Here is a 15,632-nt window from a genome sequence, read left to right as displayed (position 1 = left end):
ATTCAACTCCTTACACACACACACTCTCTCACACATTCAACTCCTTACACACACACTCTCTCACACATTCAACTCCTTACACACACACTCTCTCACACATTCAACTCCTTACACACACACAACTCCTTACACACACACACACACACACACAACTCCTTACACACACACACACACACACACACACAACTCCTTACACACACACACACACACACACACACACACACACACACACACACACGGCATGTACAGACATGCACAGGCTTGTCCAGACACACATACACAAACCCTAACACACACCTCCTCGGCGAGTTTGTCCTTGTGCGTGTTCAGCTCATCCACTTTTTGTTGGGCCTGCTTGTAGTCACAGTCCAGCATGGAGTGCTCCTTCTCCAGCTGCAGCAGTCTGGACTCCAGCTGCAGCTTGGAGCTCCGCTCCTCCTGCAGCGTCCGCTCCATCCCTGACAAACACAAGGACACAATGCTACCATAACTATTAGAATAATAGATAATTGTATAATGTGGTCCATTAGCCAACACCTTTATCCAAACTGTCATTATTGACCTCTCTTTTTTCCCCACATACATTTTTCTCTAATATGCTACATTTCTATCCATCCCAGGTTCCTGGATCGAATCCCCGAGCTGACAAGGTAAAAATCTGTCATTCTGCCACTGAGCAAGGCAGTTAACCCACTGTTCCCCGGGCGCCGAAAGACAGGGATGTCGATTAAAGCAGCCCCCCCACACCTCATTGATTCAGAGGGGTGGGGTTAAATGTGGAAGACACATTTCAGTTGAAGGCATTCTGTTGTACAACTGACTAGGTATCCCCCTTTCCCCAAATCACCTCTCCTTTTTCTTCCTCCCTCTCACCTTTCAGGGCCTCAGACTTGGCCTCCTCAATGGACTTATAGACCTGGTTCTTGTCAGCAAGGCGTGTCTTGGTGGCCTTGTGCTCGGCCTCCTCTATGTCAAAACTCTGTTGCAACGACTTGAGCTTGAACGTCAGGTCAATCTCCTGGTTGCTCTTCTCCTAATGGGCCCAACCAGAGGTCAAAGGTCAGCTGTGTGTTTGTTTATTTGTGGCTGTAATCTGTGTACATCCACAGGACAAAGAGGGGACATCTGCCCCTGTGAGACCTGAGAGGACTTGAGATGATTAAAGAAATAGAAGATACTTCTCCCTCTCTGATAGGGACATTTTTATCATGTTGCTCACACCTATCCAATCCTCTCAGATCTCCACAAGAAAGGGGGAGGGGCTAGAGGCCAATTTGGGCTTGGGAAAATCCCATGGAGCCCGAGTGCCATCTACAGTAAGTCTTACCAGTGGAGTGGAGGGTTGTGTTCATCATGGCACATTTTAAAAAACAAACACTTGTTTTAGTCCGTTTTCTTCCATTTGGTGTCTAATGAACACCACCCAGGCCTCTTACCTTCTCCATGTCAGTGAGTCTCTGCTGCAGCTGCCTCTTCTCTGTCTGTGTTCCAGAGAGAAAACCCTTCATCTGCTTCACCTCCTCCTCCAGGCCCAGGATATGTCCTGACAGAGAGAAAATAAGATTGAGAATGAGAGTGTGTGGAAAATAGATAGAAAGGCAAAAAGAAAGGGGAAAAGAGGTAGAGGCCTTAGTACAGAGGTAGAGACATTAGTACAGAGGTAGAGACCTTAGTACAGAGGTAGAGGCCTTAGTACAGAGGTAGAGACCTTAGTACAGAGGTAGAGGCCTTAGTACAGAGGTAGAGGCCTTAGTACAGAGGTAGAGGCCTTAGTACAGAGGTAGAGAGCTTAGTACAGAGGTAGAGAGCTTAGTACAGAGGTAGAGACCTTAGTACAGAGGTAGAGACCTTAGTACAGAGGTAGAGACCTTAGTACAGAGGTAGAGACCTTAGTACAGAGGTAGAGACCTTAGTACAGAGGTAGAGACCTTAGTACAGAGGTAGAGACATTAGTACAGAGGTAGAGAGCTTAGTACAGAGGTAGAGAGCTTAGTACAGAGGTAGAGGCCTTAGTACAGAGGTAGAGAGCTTAGTACAGAGGTAGAGAGCTTAGTACAGAGGTAGAGAGCTTAGTACAGAGGTAGAGAGCTTAGTACAGAGGTAGAGAGCTTAGTACAGAGGTAGAGAGCTTAGTACAGAGGTAGAGAGCTTAGTACAGAGGTAGAGGCCTTAGTACAGAGGTAGAGACATTAGTACAGAGGTAGAGAGCTTAGTACAGAGGTAGAGAGCTTAGTACAGAGGTAGAGGCCTTAGTACAGAGGTAGAGACCTTAGTACAGAGGTAGAGAGCTTAGTACAGAGGTAGAGAGCTTAGTACAGAGGTAGAGAGCTTAGTACAGAGGTAGAGAGCTTAGTACAGAGGTAGAGGCCTTAGTACAGAGGTAGAGAGCTTAGTACAGAGGTAGAGAGCTTAGTACAGAGGTAGAGAGCTTAGTACAGAGGTAGAGAGCCTTAGTACAGAGGTAGAGGCCTTAGTACAGAGGTAGAGAGCTTAGTACAGAGGTAGAGACCTTAGTACAGAGGTAGAGACCTTAGTACAGAGGTAGAGACCTTAGTACAGAGGTAGAGACCTTAGTACAGAGGTAGAGACCTTAGTACAGAGGTAGAGACCTTAGTACAGAGGTAGAGACCTTAGTACAGAGGTAGAGACCTTAGTACAGAGGTAGAGACCTTAGTACAGAGGTAGAGACCTTAGTACAGAGGTAGAGACCTTAGTATAGAGGTAGAGACATTAGTACAGAGGTAGAGACCTTAGTACAGAGGTAGAGACCTTAGTATAGAGGTAGAGATATTAGTATAGAGGTAGAGATATTAGTATAGAGGTAGAGATATTAGTATAGAGGTAGAGATATTAGTATAGAGGTAGAGATATTAGTATAGAGGTAGAGATATTAGTATAGAGGTATAGATATTAGTATAGAGGTATAGATATTAGTACAGAGGTAGAGATATTAGTATAGAGGTAGAGACCTTAGTATAGAGGTAGAGATATTAGTATAGAGGTAGAGATATTAGTATAGAGGTAGAGATATTAGTATAGAGGTAGAGATATTAGTACGGGTAGAGGTACGAGGAGGCCTAGTCGGGTAGGTAGGGGGGGGGGGGCCAGAGGGTAGAGATATGTAGGGTAGGTAGACGGGTAGAGAGGGGGGCCTTAGTATAGAGGTAGAGATATTAGTATAGAGGTAGAGACCTTAGTATAGAGGTAGAGATATTAGTATAGAGGTAGAGATATTAGTATAGAGGTAGAGACCTTAGTATAGAGGTAGAGATATTAGTATAGAGGTAGAGATATTAGTATAGAGGTAGAGATATCTATGAGGGCACCAAGCTAAGGAGAACACACACCGGTTCAGTCATGGCTTCACACAGAGTTCTAGGAGACATTACATCATCTACCTGTATTCACTCATTCCCTTCTTTAATGTGTAAAAATAACATATGTCAATGTTTATTTTCCTTGTTGCTCCTGACTCCACCCAAGTGGAGACTTTGAAAGAGGGAAAACTATGAGACATGTCCTGCCTGTTCCAAACTGTCCCGTCTGAACTGAATGGATGCAATGACCAATGTCCCAAAGTTTCCAAAACACAGGGTCTCTGTAAGAGTGACGTACTCTCAGGCAGACCTGGGTCCTAGCTGTGCGGGGATGAGCTTGCCTGGCACAATATAACTAATGAAATGGTTCCTAAAGTGCAAACCCTGCCCCTCATGTCAATATGTAACCAATGGAATGGTTAAAAACGTGCAAACTCACCCTGCAGGTCAACTATAGTCTCTGTCCCCAGACTGTGGTTCCTCCTCTCGGCCTCCAGGTCGGCCTGAAGGCTCATCAGCTGCTGCTCTATGCCCATCTTGGCGTTCTCCAGCTGGGTGCACTTGTCCACCATCTCCCTGAGGCTGAGCTCCAGGGCCTGGGCATGCTTCTGGGCCTCCACCTGGCTCCTCCGCAGTCGCCCTGCCGCCTCCTGCTCCTCTGCCAGCACCGCTGTCGCCTCATCCAGCTGAGAAGGAAGACATGTGGTGGTGGAGTGGTTGGAGTTTATCTTTCTTAGTCAATTCAGGAATGCAGAATTGGTGTGGAGTGAGCGAGAGCGCGACAGAGAAGGTAGAGAGATGGACTGTTCCGCCTCACCTGTCTCTGCAGGTGGATGTTCTTGTCACTGGACATCTGAGAGGTCTGGTTCCTCCTCTTCAGCTCTTCCAGCTGGTCCCGCAGGCTGTTCACTAGACAAGGACAATCAGGTGGACAGATCAATCAGTGTATCTGTGTTTAGGAGAGTGTGAACATGTACAGGTGACATAGATGGACAGGAGGATTTATTATGGATCCCCGAGGCAGCCGCTACTCTTCCTGTAAAGGTAACTGGAGTGTGTGTAGGGACAAAATCCTAACTTAATTGCTGAATTCCAAATCAACCCCTAGCCCTTACACCCTAGGCATTATAGATCTGAGAGGATTGGACAGATCTAAGCATTATAGTAAATAGATTCACATTGCCTTCTGATTGGCTGGGTGGAGAATGATGTCGAGGTGTTGCTTCCACCAAGCCAATCCTCTCAGATGTAAAGGAGTGGCTGGGCAGTAGGGGTCGGGGAGTAGGGGCCGGGCAGTAGGGGCCGGGCAGTAGGGGCCGGGCAGTAGGGGCCGGAGAGTAGGGGCCGGAGAGTAGGGGCCGGGCAGTAGGGGCCGGGGGTTGATTTGGGTTTCAGCAACTGTTTCATTGACATAATGTTGAGATGATTAGATAATGTTCCATACATAGACATAGCATCCATTGAAAAGGCTTGGAACCTCTAACCCAGTTTTCCCAAACTCTGTCCTTGGGACCTCAGTGGGTGCACATTTTGTTTTTTTGCACTAGCACTACACAACTGATTAAAATAATCAAGTAATCATCAAGCTTTGATCATTTGAATTAGCTGTGTAGCATTAGAGCAAAAAAAAAAACCGTGCCCTCCGTCGAGTCCCGAGGACAGAGTTTGGGAAACCCTGCTAACCCTTGAATGGGGAGATCTGTTCAAGGGATTCTATTTCTATGGTTCCATGTGTACACGTCACACAGCGTGGGCTTACGGTCGTTCTCCAGGCTGCGTTTCCTGTCCGCCTCCAGCTCCACCTTGCGGAGGTTCTCTGCACTCTGGTACTGCAGCAGGGCCCTCTCTCTCTCCAGCTGCCTCAGAGAAGACTCCACTCTCTGCCTGCTGCTCATCTACAGGGACAGGGTCATGTGTGATGTGCCAAAACATTACTGACCAACTCTACATACTGCACATCACCCAGTCTCACCTCTTCCTCCAGTTCTTTGACCAGCTTCTCTAGATGACTAGTGGTAGTCCTGGGGAGAGAGGAACATGTGGGAGTAAGAGTGTGTGTGTGTGTGTGTGTGTGTGTGTGTGTGTGAGAGAGTGTGTGTGTGTGTGTGTTCTGTGGTGAGCCCTACTTGTATTTGTTTTCCAGGTGGTCTTTGGCCTGCATCTCATGGTTGAGCTGCTCCTCAAGACAATGGAACTTCTTCTGCAGCTGATCTGACTGAAGAAGACAGGGAAGGAGAGTTAACAGGTACGCACGCTAACATGGAGCTCACCAGATGCACACTCAGGTATCAACATGTCTGGCAGTTGTGTCTGGTAACCACACAGCTCTGAGTTCTGACTGTTCTGTCTGGTAACCACACAGCTCTGAGTTCTGACTGTTGTGTCTGGTAATCACACAGCTCTGAGTTCTGACAGTTCTGTCTGGTAATCACACAGCTCTGAGTTCTGACTGTTGTGTCTGGTAATCACACAGCTCTGAGTTCTGACAGTTCTGTCTGGTAATCACACAGTTCTGAGTTCTGACGCCACTGTCTTGTAATCACACAGCTCAGAGTTCTGACAGTTCTGTCTGGTAACCACACAGCTCTGAGTTCTGACGCCACTGTCTTGTAATCACACAGCTCAGAGTTCTGACAGTTCTGTCTGGTAACCACACAGCTCTGAGTTCTGACAGTTCTGTCTGGTAACCACACAGCTCTGAGTTCTGACAGTTCTGTCTGGTAACCACACAGCTCTGAGTTCTGACAGTTCTGTCTGGTAATCACACAGCTCTGAGTTCTGACAGTTCTGTCTGGTAACCACACAGCTCTGAGTTCTGACAGTTCTGTCTGGTAATCACACAGCTCTGAGTTCTGACTGTTGTGTCTGGTAATCACACAGCTCTGAGTTCTGACAGTTCTGTCTGGTAATCACACAGCTCTGAGTTCTGACAGTTCTGTCTGGTAATCACACAGCTCTGAGTTCTGACAGTTGTGTCTGGTAATCACACAGCTCTGAGTTCTGACAGTTCTGTCTGGTAATCACACAGCTCTGAGTTCTGACGCCACTGTCTTGTAATCACACAGCTCAGAGTTCTGACTGTTGTGTCTGGTAATCACACAGCTCTGAGTTCTGACAGTTCTGTCTGGTAATCACACAGCTCTGAGTTCTGACTGTTGTGTCTGGTAATCACACAGCTCTGAGTTCTGACAGTTCTGTCTGGTAATCACACAGTTCTGAGTTCTGACTGTTGTGTCTGGTAATCACACAGCTCTGAGTTCTGACAGTTGTGTCTGGTAATCACACAGCTCTGAGTTCTGACTGTTCTGTCTGGTAATCACACAGCTCTGAGTTCTGACAGTTCTGTCTGGTAACCACACAGCTCTGAGTTCTGACTGTTGTGTCTGGTAATCACACAGCTCTGAGTTCTGACTGTTGTGTCTGGTAACCACACAGCTCTGAGTTCTGACTGTTGTGTCTGGTAACCACACAGCTCTGAGTTCTGACAGTTCTGTCTGGTAATCACACAGTTCTGAGTTCTGACTGTTGTGTCTGGTAATCACACAGCTCTGAGTTCTGACTGTTGTGTCTGGTAATCACACAGCTCTGAGTTCTGACTGTTCTGTCTGGTAATCACACAGCTCTGAGTTCTGACTGTTGTGTCTGGTAATCACACAGCTCTGAGTTCTGACAGTTCTGTCTGGTAATCACACAGCTCTGAGTTCTGACTGTTGTGTCTGGTAATCACACAGCTCTGAGTTCTGACAGTTCTGTCTGGTAATCACACAGCTCTGAGTTCTGACGCCACTGTCTTGTAATCACACAGCTCAGAGTTCTGACAGTTCTGTCTGGTAACCACACAGCTCTGAGTTCTGACGCCACTGTCTTGTAATCACACAGCTCAGAGTTCTGACAGTTCTGTCTGGTAACCACACAGCTCTGAGTTCTGACAGTTCTGTCTGGTAACCACACAGCTCTGAGTTCTGACAGTTCTGTCTGGTAACCACACAGCTCTGAGTTCTGACAGTTCTGTCTGGTAATCACACAGCTCTGAGTTCTGACAGTTCTGTCTGGTAACCACACAGCTCTGAGTTCTGACAGTTCTGTCTGGTAATCACACAGCTCTGAGTTCTGACTGTTGTGTCTGGTAACCACACAGCTCTGAGTTCTGACAGTTCTGTCTGGTAATCACACAGCTCTGAGTTCTGACTGTTCTGTCTGGTAATCACACAGCTCTGAGTTCTGACTGTTCTGTCTGGTAATCACACAGCTCTGAGTTCTGACTGTTGTGTCTGGTAACCACACAGCTCTGAGTTCTGACAGTTCTGTCTGGTAACCACACAGCTCTGAGTTCTGACTGTTGTGTCTGGTAACCACACAGCTCTGAGTTCTGACAGTTCTGTCTGGTAATCACACAGCTCTGAGTTCTGACAGTTCTGTCTGGTAATCACACAGCTCTGAGTTCTGACTGTTGTGTCTGGTAATCACACAGTTCTGAGTTCTGACAGTTCTGTCTGGTAATCACACAGCTCTGAGTTCTGACTGTTGTGTCTGGTAATCACACAGCTCTGAGTTCTGACTGTTGTGTCTGGTAATCACACAGCTCTGAGTTCTGACAGTTCTGTCTGGTAATCACACAGCTCTGAGTTCTGACTGTTGTGTCTGGTAATCACACAGCTCTGAGTTCTGACAGTTCTGTCTGGTAATCACACAGCTCTGAGTTCTGACAGTTCTGTCTGGTAATCACACAGCTCTGAGTTCTGACAGTTCTGTCTGGTAATCACACAGCTCTGAGTTCTGACAGTTCTGTCTGGTAATCACACAGCTCTGAGTTCTGACTGTTCTGTCTGGTAATCACACAGCTCTGAGTTCTGACTGTTCTGTCTGGTAATCACACAGTTCTGTCAGTTGTTGTATGTCTGTCAGATAGAATTCTATTGTGTCCGTCTGATAATTGAGGGTGCGTTCGTAAATTCGCTCTGGCTATTTCAGAGCACTCTCGTCTGAGTGCGTCAGAGCGCAGAGTAACTGACAAATTGACGAACACTCAACACCTGTTCAATATGGCCGGTGTCGGTAAATGTCAGCAAAGAAGCGTAATTAAATTGTTGCCAGCAGCACAGTTACAGTCACCAACGCTCTGGATAACATGAAAACAGCCTAACCAGCTCTGCTAGGGGGAGTAAAATGGTCAGAGTGGGGCGTTCTCTCATTTGTGTCTGGATGTAGCTAGCAAGCTAGCCAACTTTAGCCAATTAGTTTGGGTGTTTGACTGCTGTTGTGAGGCCAGAACGCTGGGATCAACCCTACTCCTCAGTCAGAGTGTCCAGTGTGCGCTCTGAATGCTCCGTGAATGAAACGCTCTGAATTTAAGAACGCCCAGAGGGCACTGGCACTCCAGATTCAATTTCCAAACACACCCTGAGTATGTCTGTGTTCTATTCAATCAGTCTGTCTAAGAGTTATGTCTGTCTATGCGAGTGTTCTATTTTACTGATTAGTCTTCAGAGCTACTACATTGCATCGAACATTTCAATTTTAAATTTGGGCTCAAATGTAGTCTTGTGCCATCTGAGTACACATCTTCCCCTCTGCTCCCAGCTGTGCTTTAAAAACAAGCAAACAAACCCAAACACATGTATGTATGCAACAATTCAACATCCTACCTCTCCTTTGATGCCGTCCTGTTTTTCCTCACAGCTATCCACACAGTCCTCAGATTCCTCCACAGAGATCACTTTATTCACACCGCTTAGCAATCTGGTAGAGGAGAGAGGACATGGGTCTTTAAACTGGCTTTACCTGAGGTGCCCTACCAACCATGCCAACCTCCATGCCAGTGTCCCGCCCCATAACACATCCTGCCCAACCCAGAACCCACCCACTTCCTACTCCAGCGCTACAATCCCCATTCACTGATCGTGATCATAAGATCAGACCTTTATCATGAGCCTAGTGGATTTTCTACAAGGGCTGTTGGAACAAGGAGGCAGTGTAAAGCAGGAACAGACGCACAGTGTATGACTGGCTTAAAACGGTTTTACAGTTCTACACGTATGAAACAATCTCTCCCTCCATCCCTCACCCTCCCTCCATCCCTCACTCACCCTCCCTCCATCCATCCCTCACTCACCCTCCCTCCATCCCTCACCCTCCCTCCATTCCTCACCCTCCCTCCATCCCTCACTCACCCTCCCTCCATCCATCCCTCACTCACCCTCCCTCCATCCCTCACCCTCCCTCCATTCCTCACCCTCCCTCCATCCCTCACTCACCCTCCCTCCATCCCTTACTCACCCTCCGTCCCTCCATCCCTCACTCACCCTCCCTCCCTCCATCCATCCCTCTCCCTCCCTCCATCCCTCTCCCTCCCTCCCTCCATCCCTCTCTAGTTACAGGCAGAGCTGACTAAGCACATTTCCTGCAGAGCACAGAGAACCTTAAAAAAAAACAAATACCCTGTGAATAAAGACAGACCGTTAAATACAAAAACTCCCTTAAAACATACAGTACATCAATTCGTTCCAATTTAAATGTAGTAAACCAAACCCGATTCCTGGATAATTGGCTAGCGTGCTGAAGCTAAATATAACAATAATAACTGAATACAGACACTGTATAGATGCCAAACTTCACTCTTAGTATAGGTAGAAAACAATTAGCCTTACTGGTCTTCTTTGAAGTAGGTGAAACCCACAAATGGCAGCTGGTTGCCCACAAAGGCCTTTGGTGTGGGAAAGGCCTCCACGTCGCCCTTTTCATCCTCGATCTCGTCAAAGTTACTGGTGTCTATGTCACTGCTCAACTCCGGCACTACTGGGGCCACGGCTGAACGAGGGACGGGCAGAGAGTGAGAGAGGGATGCAGAGCAGGAGTGGGAGAAGCAGAGAGGGGACAGAGAGGGAGGAGAGAGGCAAAGTGAGAGAGAGATGCAGTCAGAAAGAAGCAAAGAGTGTGAGAGCGAGCGAGAGAACAGGAAGGGGTGGAAATAGTGTGGGTTTGGGCAGAGGAAGGAGACAGATGGTTAAAATATGTCTAAAATCAATTAACTCAGTGCTAACATTGGTCTCAATCAAGAGACGCCAACACAGAGATAACCGTCGGCTCCTCCGATTCTCAATAAGAGATACATTTTACACTATACGGTGATGTTCTAGGTGTGTGTAGTCTACGTGTGTGTGTGTAGTACACCGAGCCACCCTGGGCACACGCGGTAGGAGCGAGCTGGCGTGGGGCGGACGCCAAACCCACCACTCCTCTCTCCCCCTACAGTGCCCTCTTTGTGCCCCAACACACACTGTTGCCTTTCACACACCTAAACACACTCTAGGAGAGAGAACTAACTCCCCTTCTGCTCTATTAAAGGCCTCCATCTGTACAGTAGGCGGACAGAAATGTGTTAAGGGGCCAGGAGGCGAAAGCTGAGGCGAGCCCAGTTGCTCGACAACCTATAAAGATGTCACTACTGGCTAGGAAACTAAGTGGCCATGTTGGATCTTATTTCTTCAACGGGATCCATTCTGGCTCCAGGCAAAGAGAACCAAGTCAAGACAGAACCCTCAGTAGGGAGAGATCAATAGATGGTGGACAAGTGGGAGAGAGAGAAAAATTAGAAAGCGAGCAATAAAAGAGGGAATGAAAGAAAAAGAAAAAGCGAAAGGCAAGAGCTGTGCGGTGAGACTGGAGAGAGACAGACACGGTCCCGGCTCCCGGGAGGCCAATTGCGGCGCGGCTTTCCCAGCATGCTCCCTGATAGTGGGTAGGCTAATGACAGGCAGCTGTGGCCACAGTGAGAGTGGAGAGAGGAGGGAGCGACCGCCCTCAAATCTGATCTGGGGCTGGTGCAGTGGTTCTGGGGCGCCCCTCTCATTACTCCTGCAAGCCCATAGGGGGCTACCTCTGCCCCCTCCCTTGCTCCATCATAGGACAGGGTGCTTACTAGCACCCAGGCTGTGTCCCAAATGTCACTCCATTCCTATATAGGGCACTACCTTTGACCAGGGCCAATAAGGAATCCCATAGTGCTCTGGTCAAAAGTAGTGCACTATGTAGGGAATAGAGTGCCATTTGAGAGGCTGACCCAGTCTCCCACATCCGAGAGTTTTACAGCTTTATTTCAGGCAACAGTCAGAAATGGGGCTTCAGCATGCTAGCTAATGAGCAAACTAGAGAGTGAGGCTGCCTTCCCATTCTCCACCCTTATCCACCTGCAAACTTTCTCCCATTGATTTGGCAAATGGTGGAAACTTTCCCCAGCCAATGCTTACACAAATCCTGCGCTTTTAAATCCATGATGGGGAGTGTGTAACTGCACACCTATGGTAACAGGAGACAATGGGCTGACTATAGCGTGGGGGAACCCAATAGAACAACACTGATACTATAGCGTGGGGGAACCCAATAGAACAACACTGATACTATAGCGTGGGGGAACCCAATAGAACAACACTGATACTATAGCGTGGGGGAACCCAATAGAACAACACAGATACTATAGCGTGGGGGAACCCAATAGAACAACACAGATACTATAGCGTGGGGGAACCCAATAGAACAACACAGATACTATAGCGTGGGGGAACCCAATAGAACAACACTGATACTATAGCGTGGGGGAACCCAATAGAAGAACACTGTGTGCTCAGTCCCCTCCTGTACTCCCCGTTCACTCATGACTGCACGGCCAGGCACGACTCCAACACCATCATTAAGTTTGCCGATGACACAACAGTGTTAGGCCTGATCACCGACAAGACAACCTATAGGGAGGAGGTCAGAGACCTGGCCGTGTGGTGCCAGGACAACAACCTCTCCCTCAATGTGATCAAGACAAAGAAGATGATTGTGGACTATAGGAAAAGTAGGACCGAGTACGCCCCCATTCTCATCGATGGGGCTGCAGTGGAGCAGGTTGAGAGCTTCAAGTTCCTTGGCGTCCACATCACCAACAAACTAACATGGTCCAAGCACACCAAGACAGTCGTGAAGAGGCCATGACAAAGCCTATTCCCCCTCAGGAGACTGAAAAGATTTGGCATGGGTCCTCAGATCCTCAAAAGATTATACAGCTGCACCATCGAGAGCATCCTGACTGTTTGCATCACTGCTTGGTATGGCAACTGCTCGGCTTCCGACCGCAAGGCACTACAGAGGGTAGTGCAAACGGCCCAGTACGTCACTAGGGCCAAGCTTCCTGCCATCCAGGACCTCTATATCAGGGAGTGTCAAGGGAAGGTCCTCTGCTACCGCACGGCAAGCGGTACCGGAGCGCCAAGTCTAGGTCCAAGAGGCATCTAAACATCTAAACTTCTACCCCCAAGCCATAAGACTACTGAACATCTAGTCAAATGGCTACCCAGACTATTTGCTTTGCCCCCCCCCCTCTCCACACCACTGCTACTCTCTGTTGTCATCTATGCATAGTCAATTTAATGACTCTACCTACATGTACATACTACCTCAACTAACCGGTGCCCCTGCACATTGACTCCGTATCGGTACCCCCTGTATATAGTCTCTCCATTGTTATTTTACTGCTGCTCTTTAACTTCTTTGGGATAGGGGGCAGTATTTTCACGGCCGGATAAAAAACGTACCCGATTTAATCTGGTTACTACTCCTGCCCAGAAACTAGAATATGCATATAATTAGTAGATTTGGATAGAAAACACTCTAAAGTTTCTAAAACTGTTTGAATGGTGTCTGTGAGTATAACAGAACTCATATGGCAGGCCAAAACCTGAGAAGATTCCATACAGGAAGTGCCCTGTCTGACAATTTGTTGTCCTTCTGTTGCATCTCTATCAACATTACCGCATCTGTGCTGTAACGTGACACTTTCTAAGGCTTCCATTTGCTCTCTAAAGCCGCCAGAAAGTGGAATGGGGTGTCTGCTGTCTCTGGGCAAAGTACAGCAGCTCTGTTTGTGAGTGGTCAGCCTGGGGACAGTGAGACTGGAGATGCGCGTTCACGAGACTTCTCCATTTTTTTATTTCAGCCTTTGAATGAATACAACGTTGCCCGGTTGGAATATTATCGCTATTTTACGAGAAAAATAGCATAAAAATTGATTTTAAACAGCGTTTGACATGCTTCTAAGTACTGTAATGGAATATTTTGAATTTTTCTGTCACGAAATGCGCTCGCGTGTCACCCTTCGGATAGTGACCTGAACGCACAAACAAAACTGAGGTATTTGGATATAACTATGGATTATTTGGAACCAAAACAACATTTGTTGTTGAAGTAGAAGTCCTGGGAGTGCATTCTGACGAAGAACAGCATAGGTAATCTCATTTTTCTAATAGTAATTCTGAGTTTAGGTGACCCCGAAGTTGGCGGATGTGAAAATAGCTAGCCGTGATGGCCGAGCTATGTACTCAGAATATTGCAAAACGTGCTTTCGCCGAAAAGCTATTTTAAAATCGGACATAGCAATTGCATAAAGAAGTTCTGTATCTATAATTCTTAAAATAATTGTTATGTATTTTGTCAACGTTTATCATGAGTAATTTAGTAAATTCACCGGAAGTTTTCGGTGGGTATGCTAGTTCTGAACATCACATGCTAATGTAAAAAGCTTTTTTTTTTAAATATAAATATGAATTTGATTGAACAAAACATGCATGTATTGTATAACATAATGTCCTAGGAGTGTCATCTGATGAAGATCAAAGGTTAGTGCTGCATTTAGCTGTGGTTTGGGTTTATGTGACATATATGCTTGCTTGGAAAATGGCTGTGTGATTATTTGTGTCTATGTACTCTCCTAACATAATCTAATGTTTTGCTTTCACTGTAAAGCCTTTTTGAAATTGGACAATGTGGTTAGATTAACGAGAGTCTTATCTTTCAAATGGTGTAAAATAGTTGATTGTTTGAGAAAATTGAATTGTGGTATTTTAGTTGATTTTGTATTTCACGCCGTGCGATGCCATTGGCTGTTGGCTAGGGGTTCCGCTAGCGGAACGTCTGTCCTCAACAGGTTAATTACTTGTTACTACTTTTCTCTCTTATTCTTATCCGTTTTGTTTTTGTTTTGTATTCGGGCATGTGACTAATAAAGTTTGATACTATAGCATGGGGGAGCCCAACAGAAGAACACTGATCAGTGTGTCATGTGCTGTGGACGAAGCACCAATGGGTTGAATGGAGATCTTAGGATTAGAGGCAAACAGTGGGTTTCCCACACACACACCCCTTTGGTTGGGTAAGGATGACACACACACACCCCCCTTTGGTTGGGTAAGGATGACACACACACCCCTTTGGTTGGGTATGGATGAGAGACACACACACACACACCCCCCTTTGGTTGGGTATGGATGAGACACACACACACACACACACCCCTTTGGTTGGGTATGGATGAGACACACACACACACACACACACACACACACACACACACACACACACACACACACACACACACCCCCCCTTTGGTTGGGTATGGATGAGAGACACACACAGCGGGTTCAGTAGTGCAGTAGTGTCTCGTTCTGGTTTCGTGTTACAGACTGCCTGGGCTATGATCAGGAGTTATGTCTCTGTTTAAATCAGAGCCAGATGAAACAGGCACAACTGAATACAATTACAAAACAGAGACAGAAGCCATGATATGTACTAATATGCCTCCTTCCTTATTCCCTTCCATATTCCCTTCCATATTCCCTTCCATCCTTATTCCCATCCATCCTTATTCCCATCCATCCTTCCTTCCTTCCTTACTTAGTGACTTGTTTGATCTGGCGGCACTGGATAACTGCAAGCAGCCGTTCCAACGTTTCTCTCTGTGTGTGTGTGTGTGTGTGTGTGTGTGTGTGTGTGTGTGTGTGTGTGTGTGATCCCACCGTAGTACTTTCAATAGATTTGTCACATGATATCAAAATCAGTGAGGATGGAAGGGTTGAGGACATGAAGTACATAATCCTGACCAAGCATGAACCTCTGTGCAGCATTGTACAGTGTAGTATGCTGTAATGAACGATTAGTAACAGTTCAGTATACGTCAAGAGTAGGAGTGCTGATCCAGGATCTGTTTTGACTTTTAGATGACAATGAACAAGATCCCATGGACAGCAGGAAAGAGCTGATCCTAGATCAACATTCCTACTCTGAGACGAGTGATAGTGAACACACGACCTCTGGCCGTGCAGGGTTGTGCTGCAGTGCTGATGACAGACACGTGACTGTTCTGCTGATAGAGAATGAACTGATGGGAATGAACTGTAGTGTCAAGTCATGACAATAAGTTGGGTGACAGAGAGACAGGGGCAGACAGGCACACACACAAATAACCACACACACACGCAGTATGACTGAAGACATACACGC

The 15,632-nt window shown here is 46.9% G+C and overlaps 1 protein-coding gene across 6 annotated transcripts in view; it reads right to left on the bottom strand.

Moving 5' to 3' along the window:
- The window catches only part of LOC106571171 (rho-associated protein kinase 2), a 77,676-nt gene that overhangs the window by 24,221 nt on the left and 37,823 nt on the right, over window positions 1-15,632 (bottom strand). For all 6 annotated transcript variants that reach the window (XR_001320866.3, XM_045695595.2, XM_014143923.3 and 3 more), the window contains exons 9-18: window positions 9,965-10,124; window positions 8,963-9,056; window positions 5,444-5,532; window positions 5,290-5,338; window positions 5,077-5,212; window positions 4,135-4,226; window positions 3,757-4,003; window positions 1,437-1,543; window positions 874-1,033; window positions 298-458 (exon numbers count right to left, since the gene is read on the bottom strand). Coding sequence is in view for 5 of the 6 variants with exons in the window: in XM_045695595.2 (XP_045551551.2) it covers window positions 298-458; window positions 874-1,033; window positions 1,437-1,543; window positions 3,757-4,003; window positions 4,135-4,226; window positions 5,077-5,212; window positions 5,290-5,338; window positions 5,444-5,532; window positions 8,963-9,056; window positions 9,965-10,124 (1,295 nt within the window). In the remaining variant the exon portion in view is untranslated. The remainder of the gene's footprint in view (window positions 1-297; window positions 459-873; window positions 1,034-1,436; window positions 1,544-3,756; window positions 4,004-4,134; window positions 4,227-5,076; window positions 5,213-5,289; window positions 5,339-5,443; window positions 5,533-8,962; window positions 9,057-9,964; window positions 10,125-15,632) is intronic.

The sequence above is a fragment of the Salmo salar genome, chromosome 15 (genome assembly GCF_965601325.2).
Source record: "Salmo salar chromosome 15, fSalSal1, whole genome shotgun sequence".
In the NCBI taxonomy this organism is placed as follows: domain Eukaryota; kingdom Metazoa; phylum Chordata; class Actinopteri; order Salmoniformes; family Salmonidae; genus Salmo; species Salmo salar.
The sequence above is the reverse complement of the archived record's forward strand: the minus strand, read 5'-3'. Positions and strand labels throughout refer to the sequence as shown.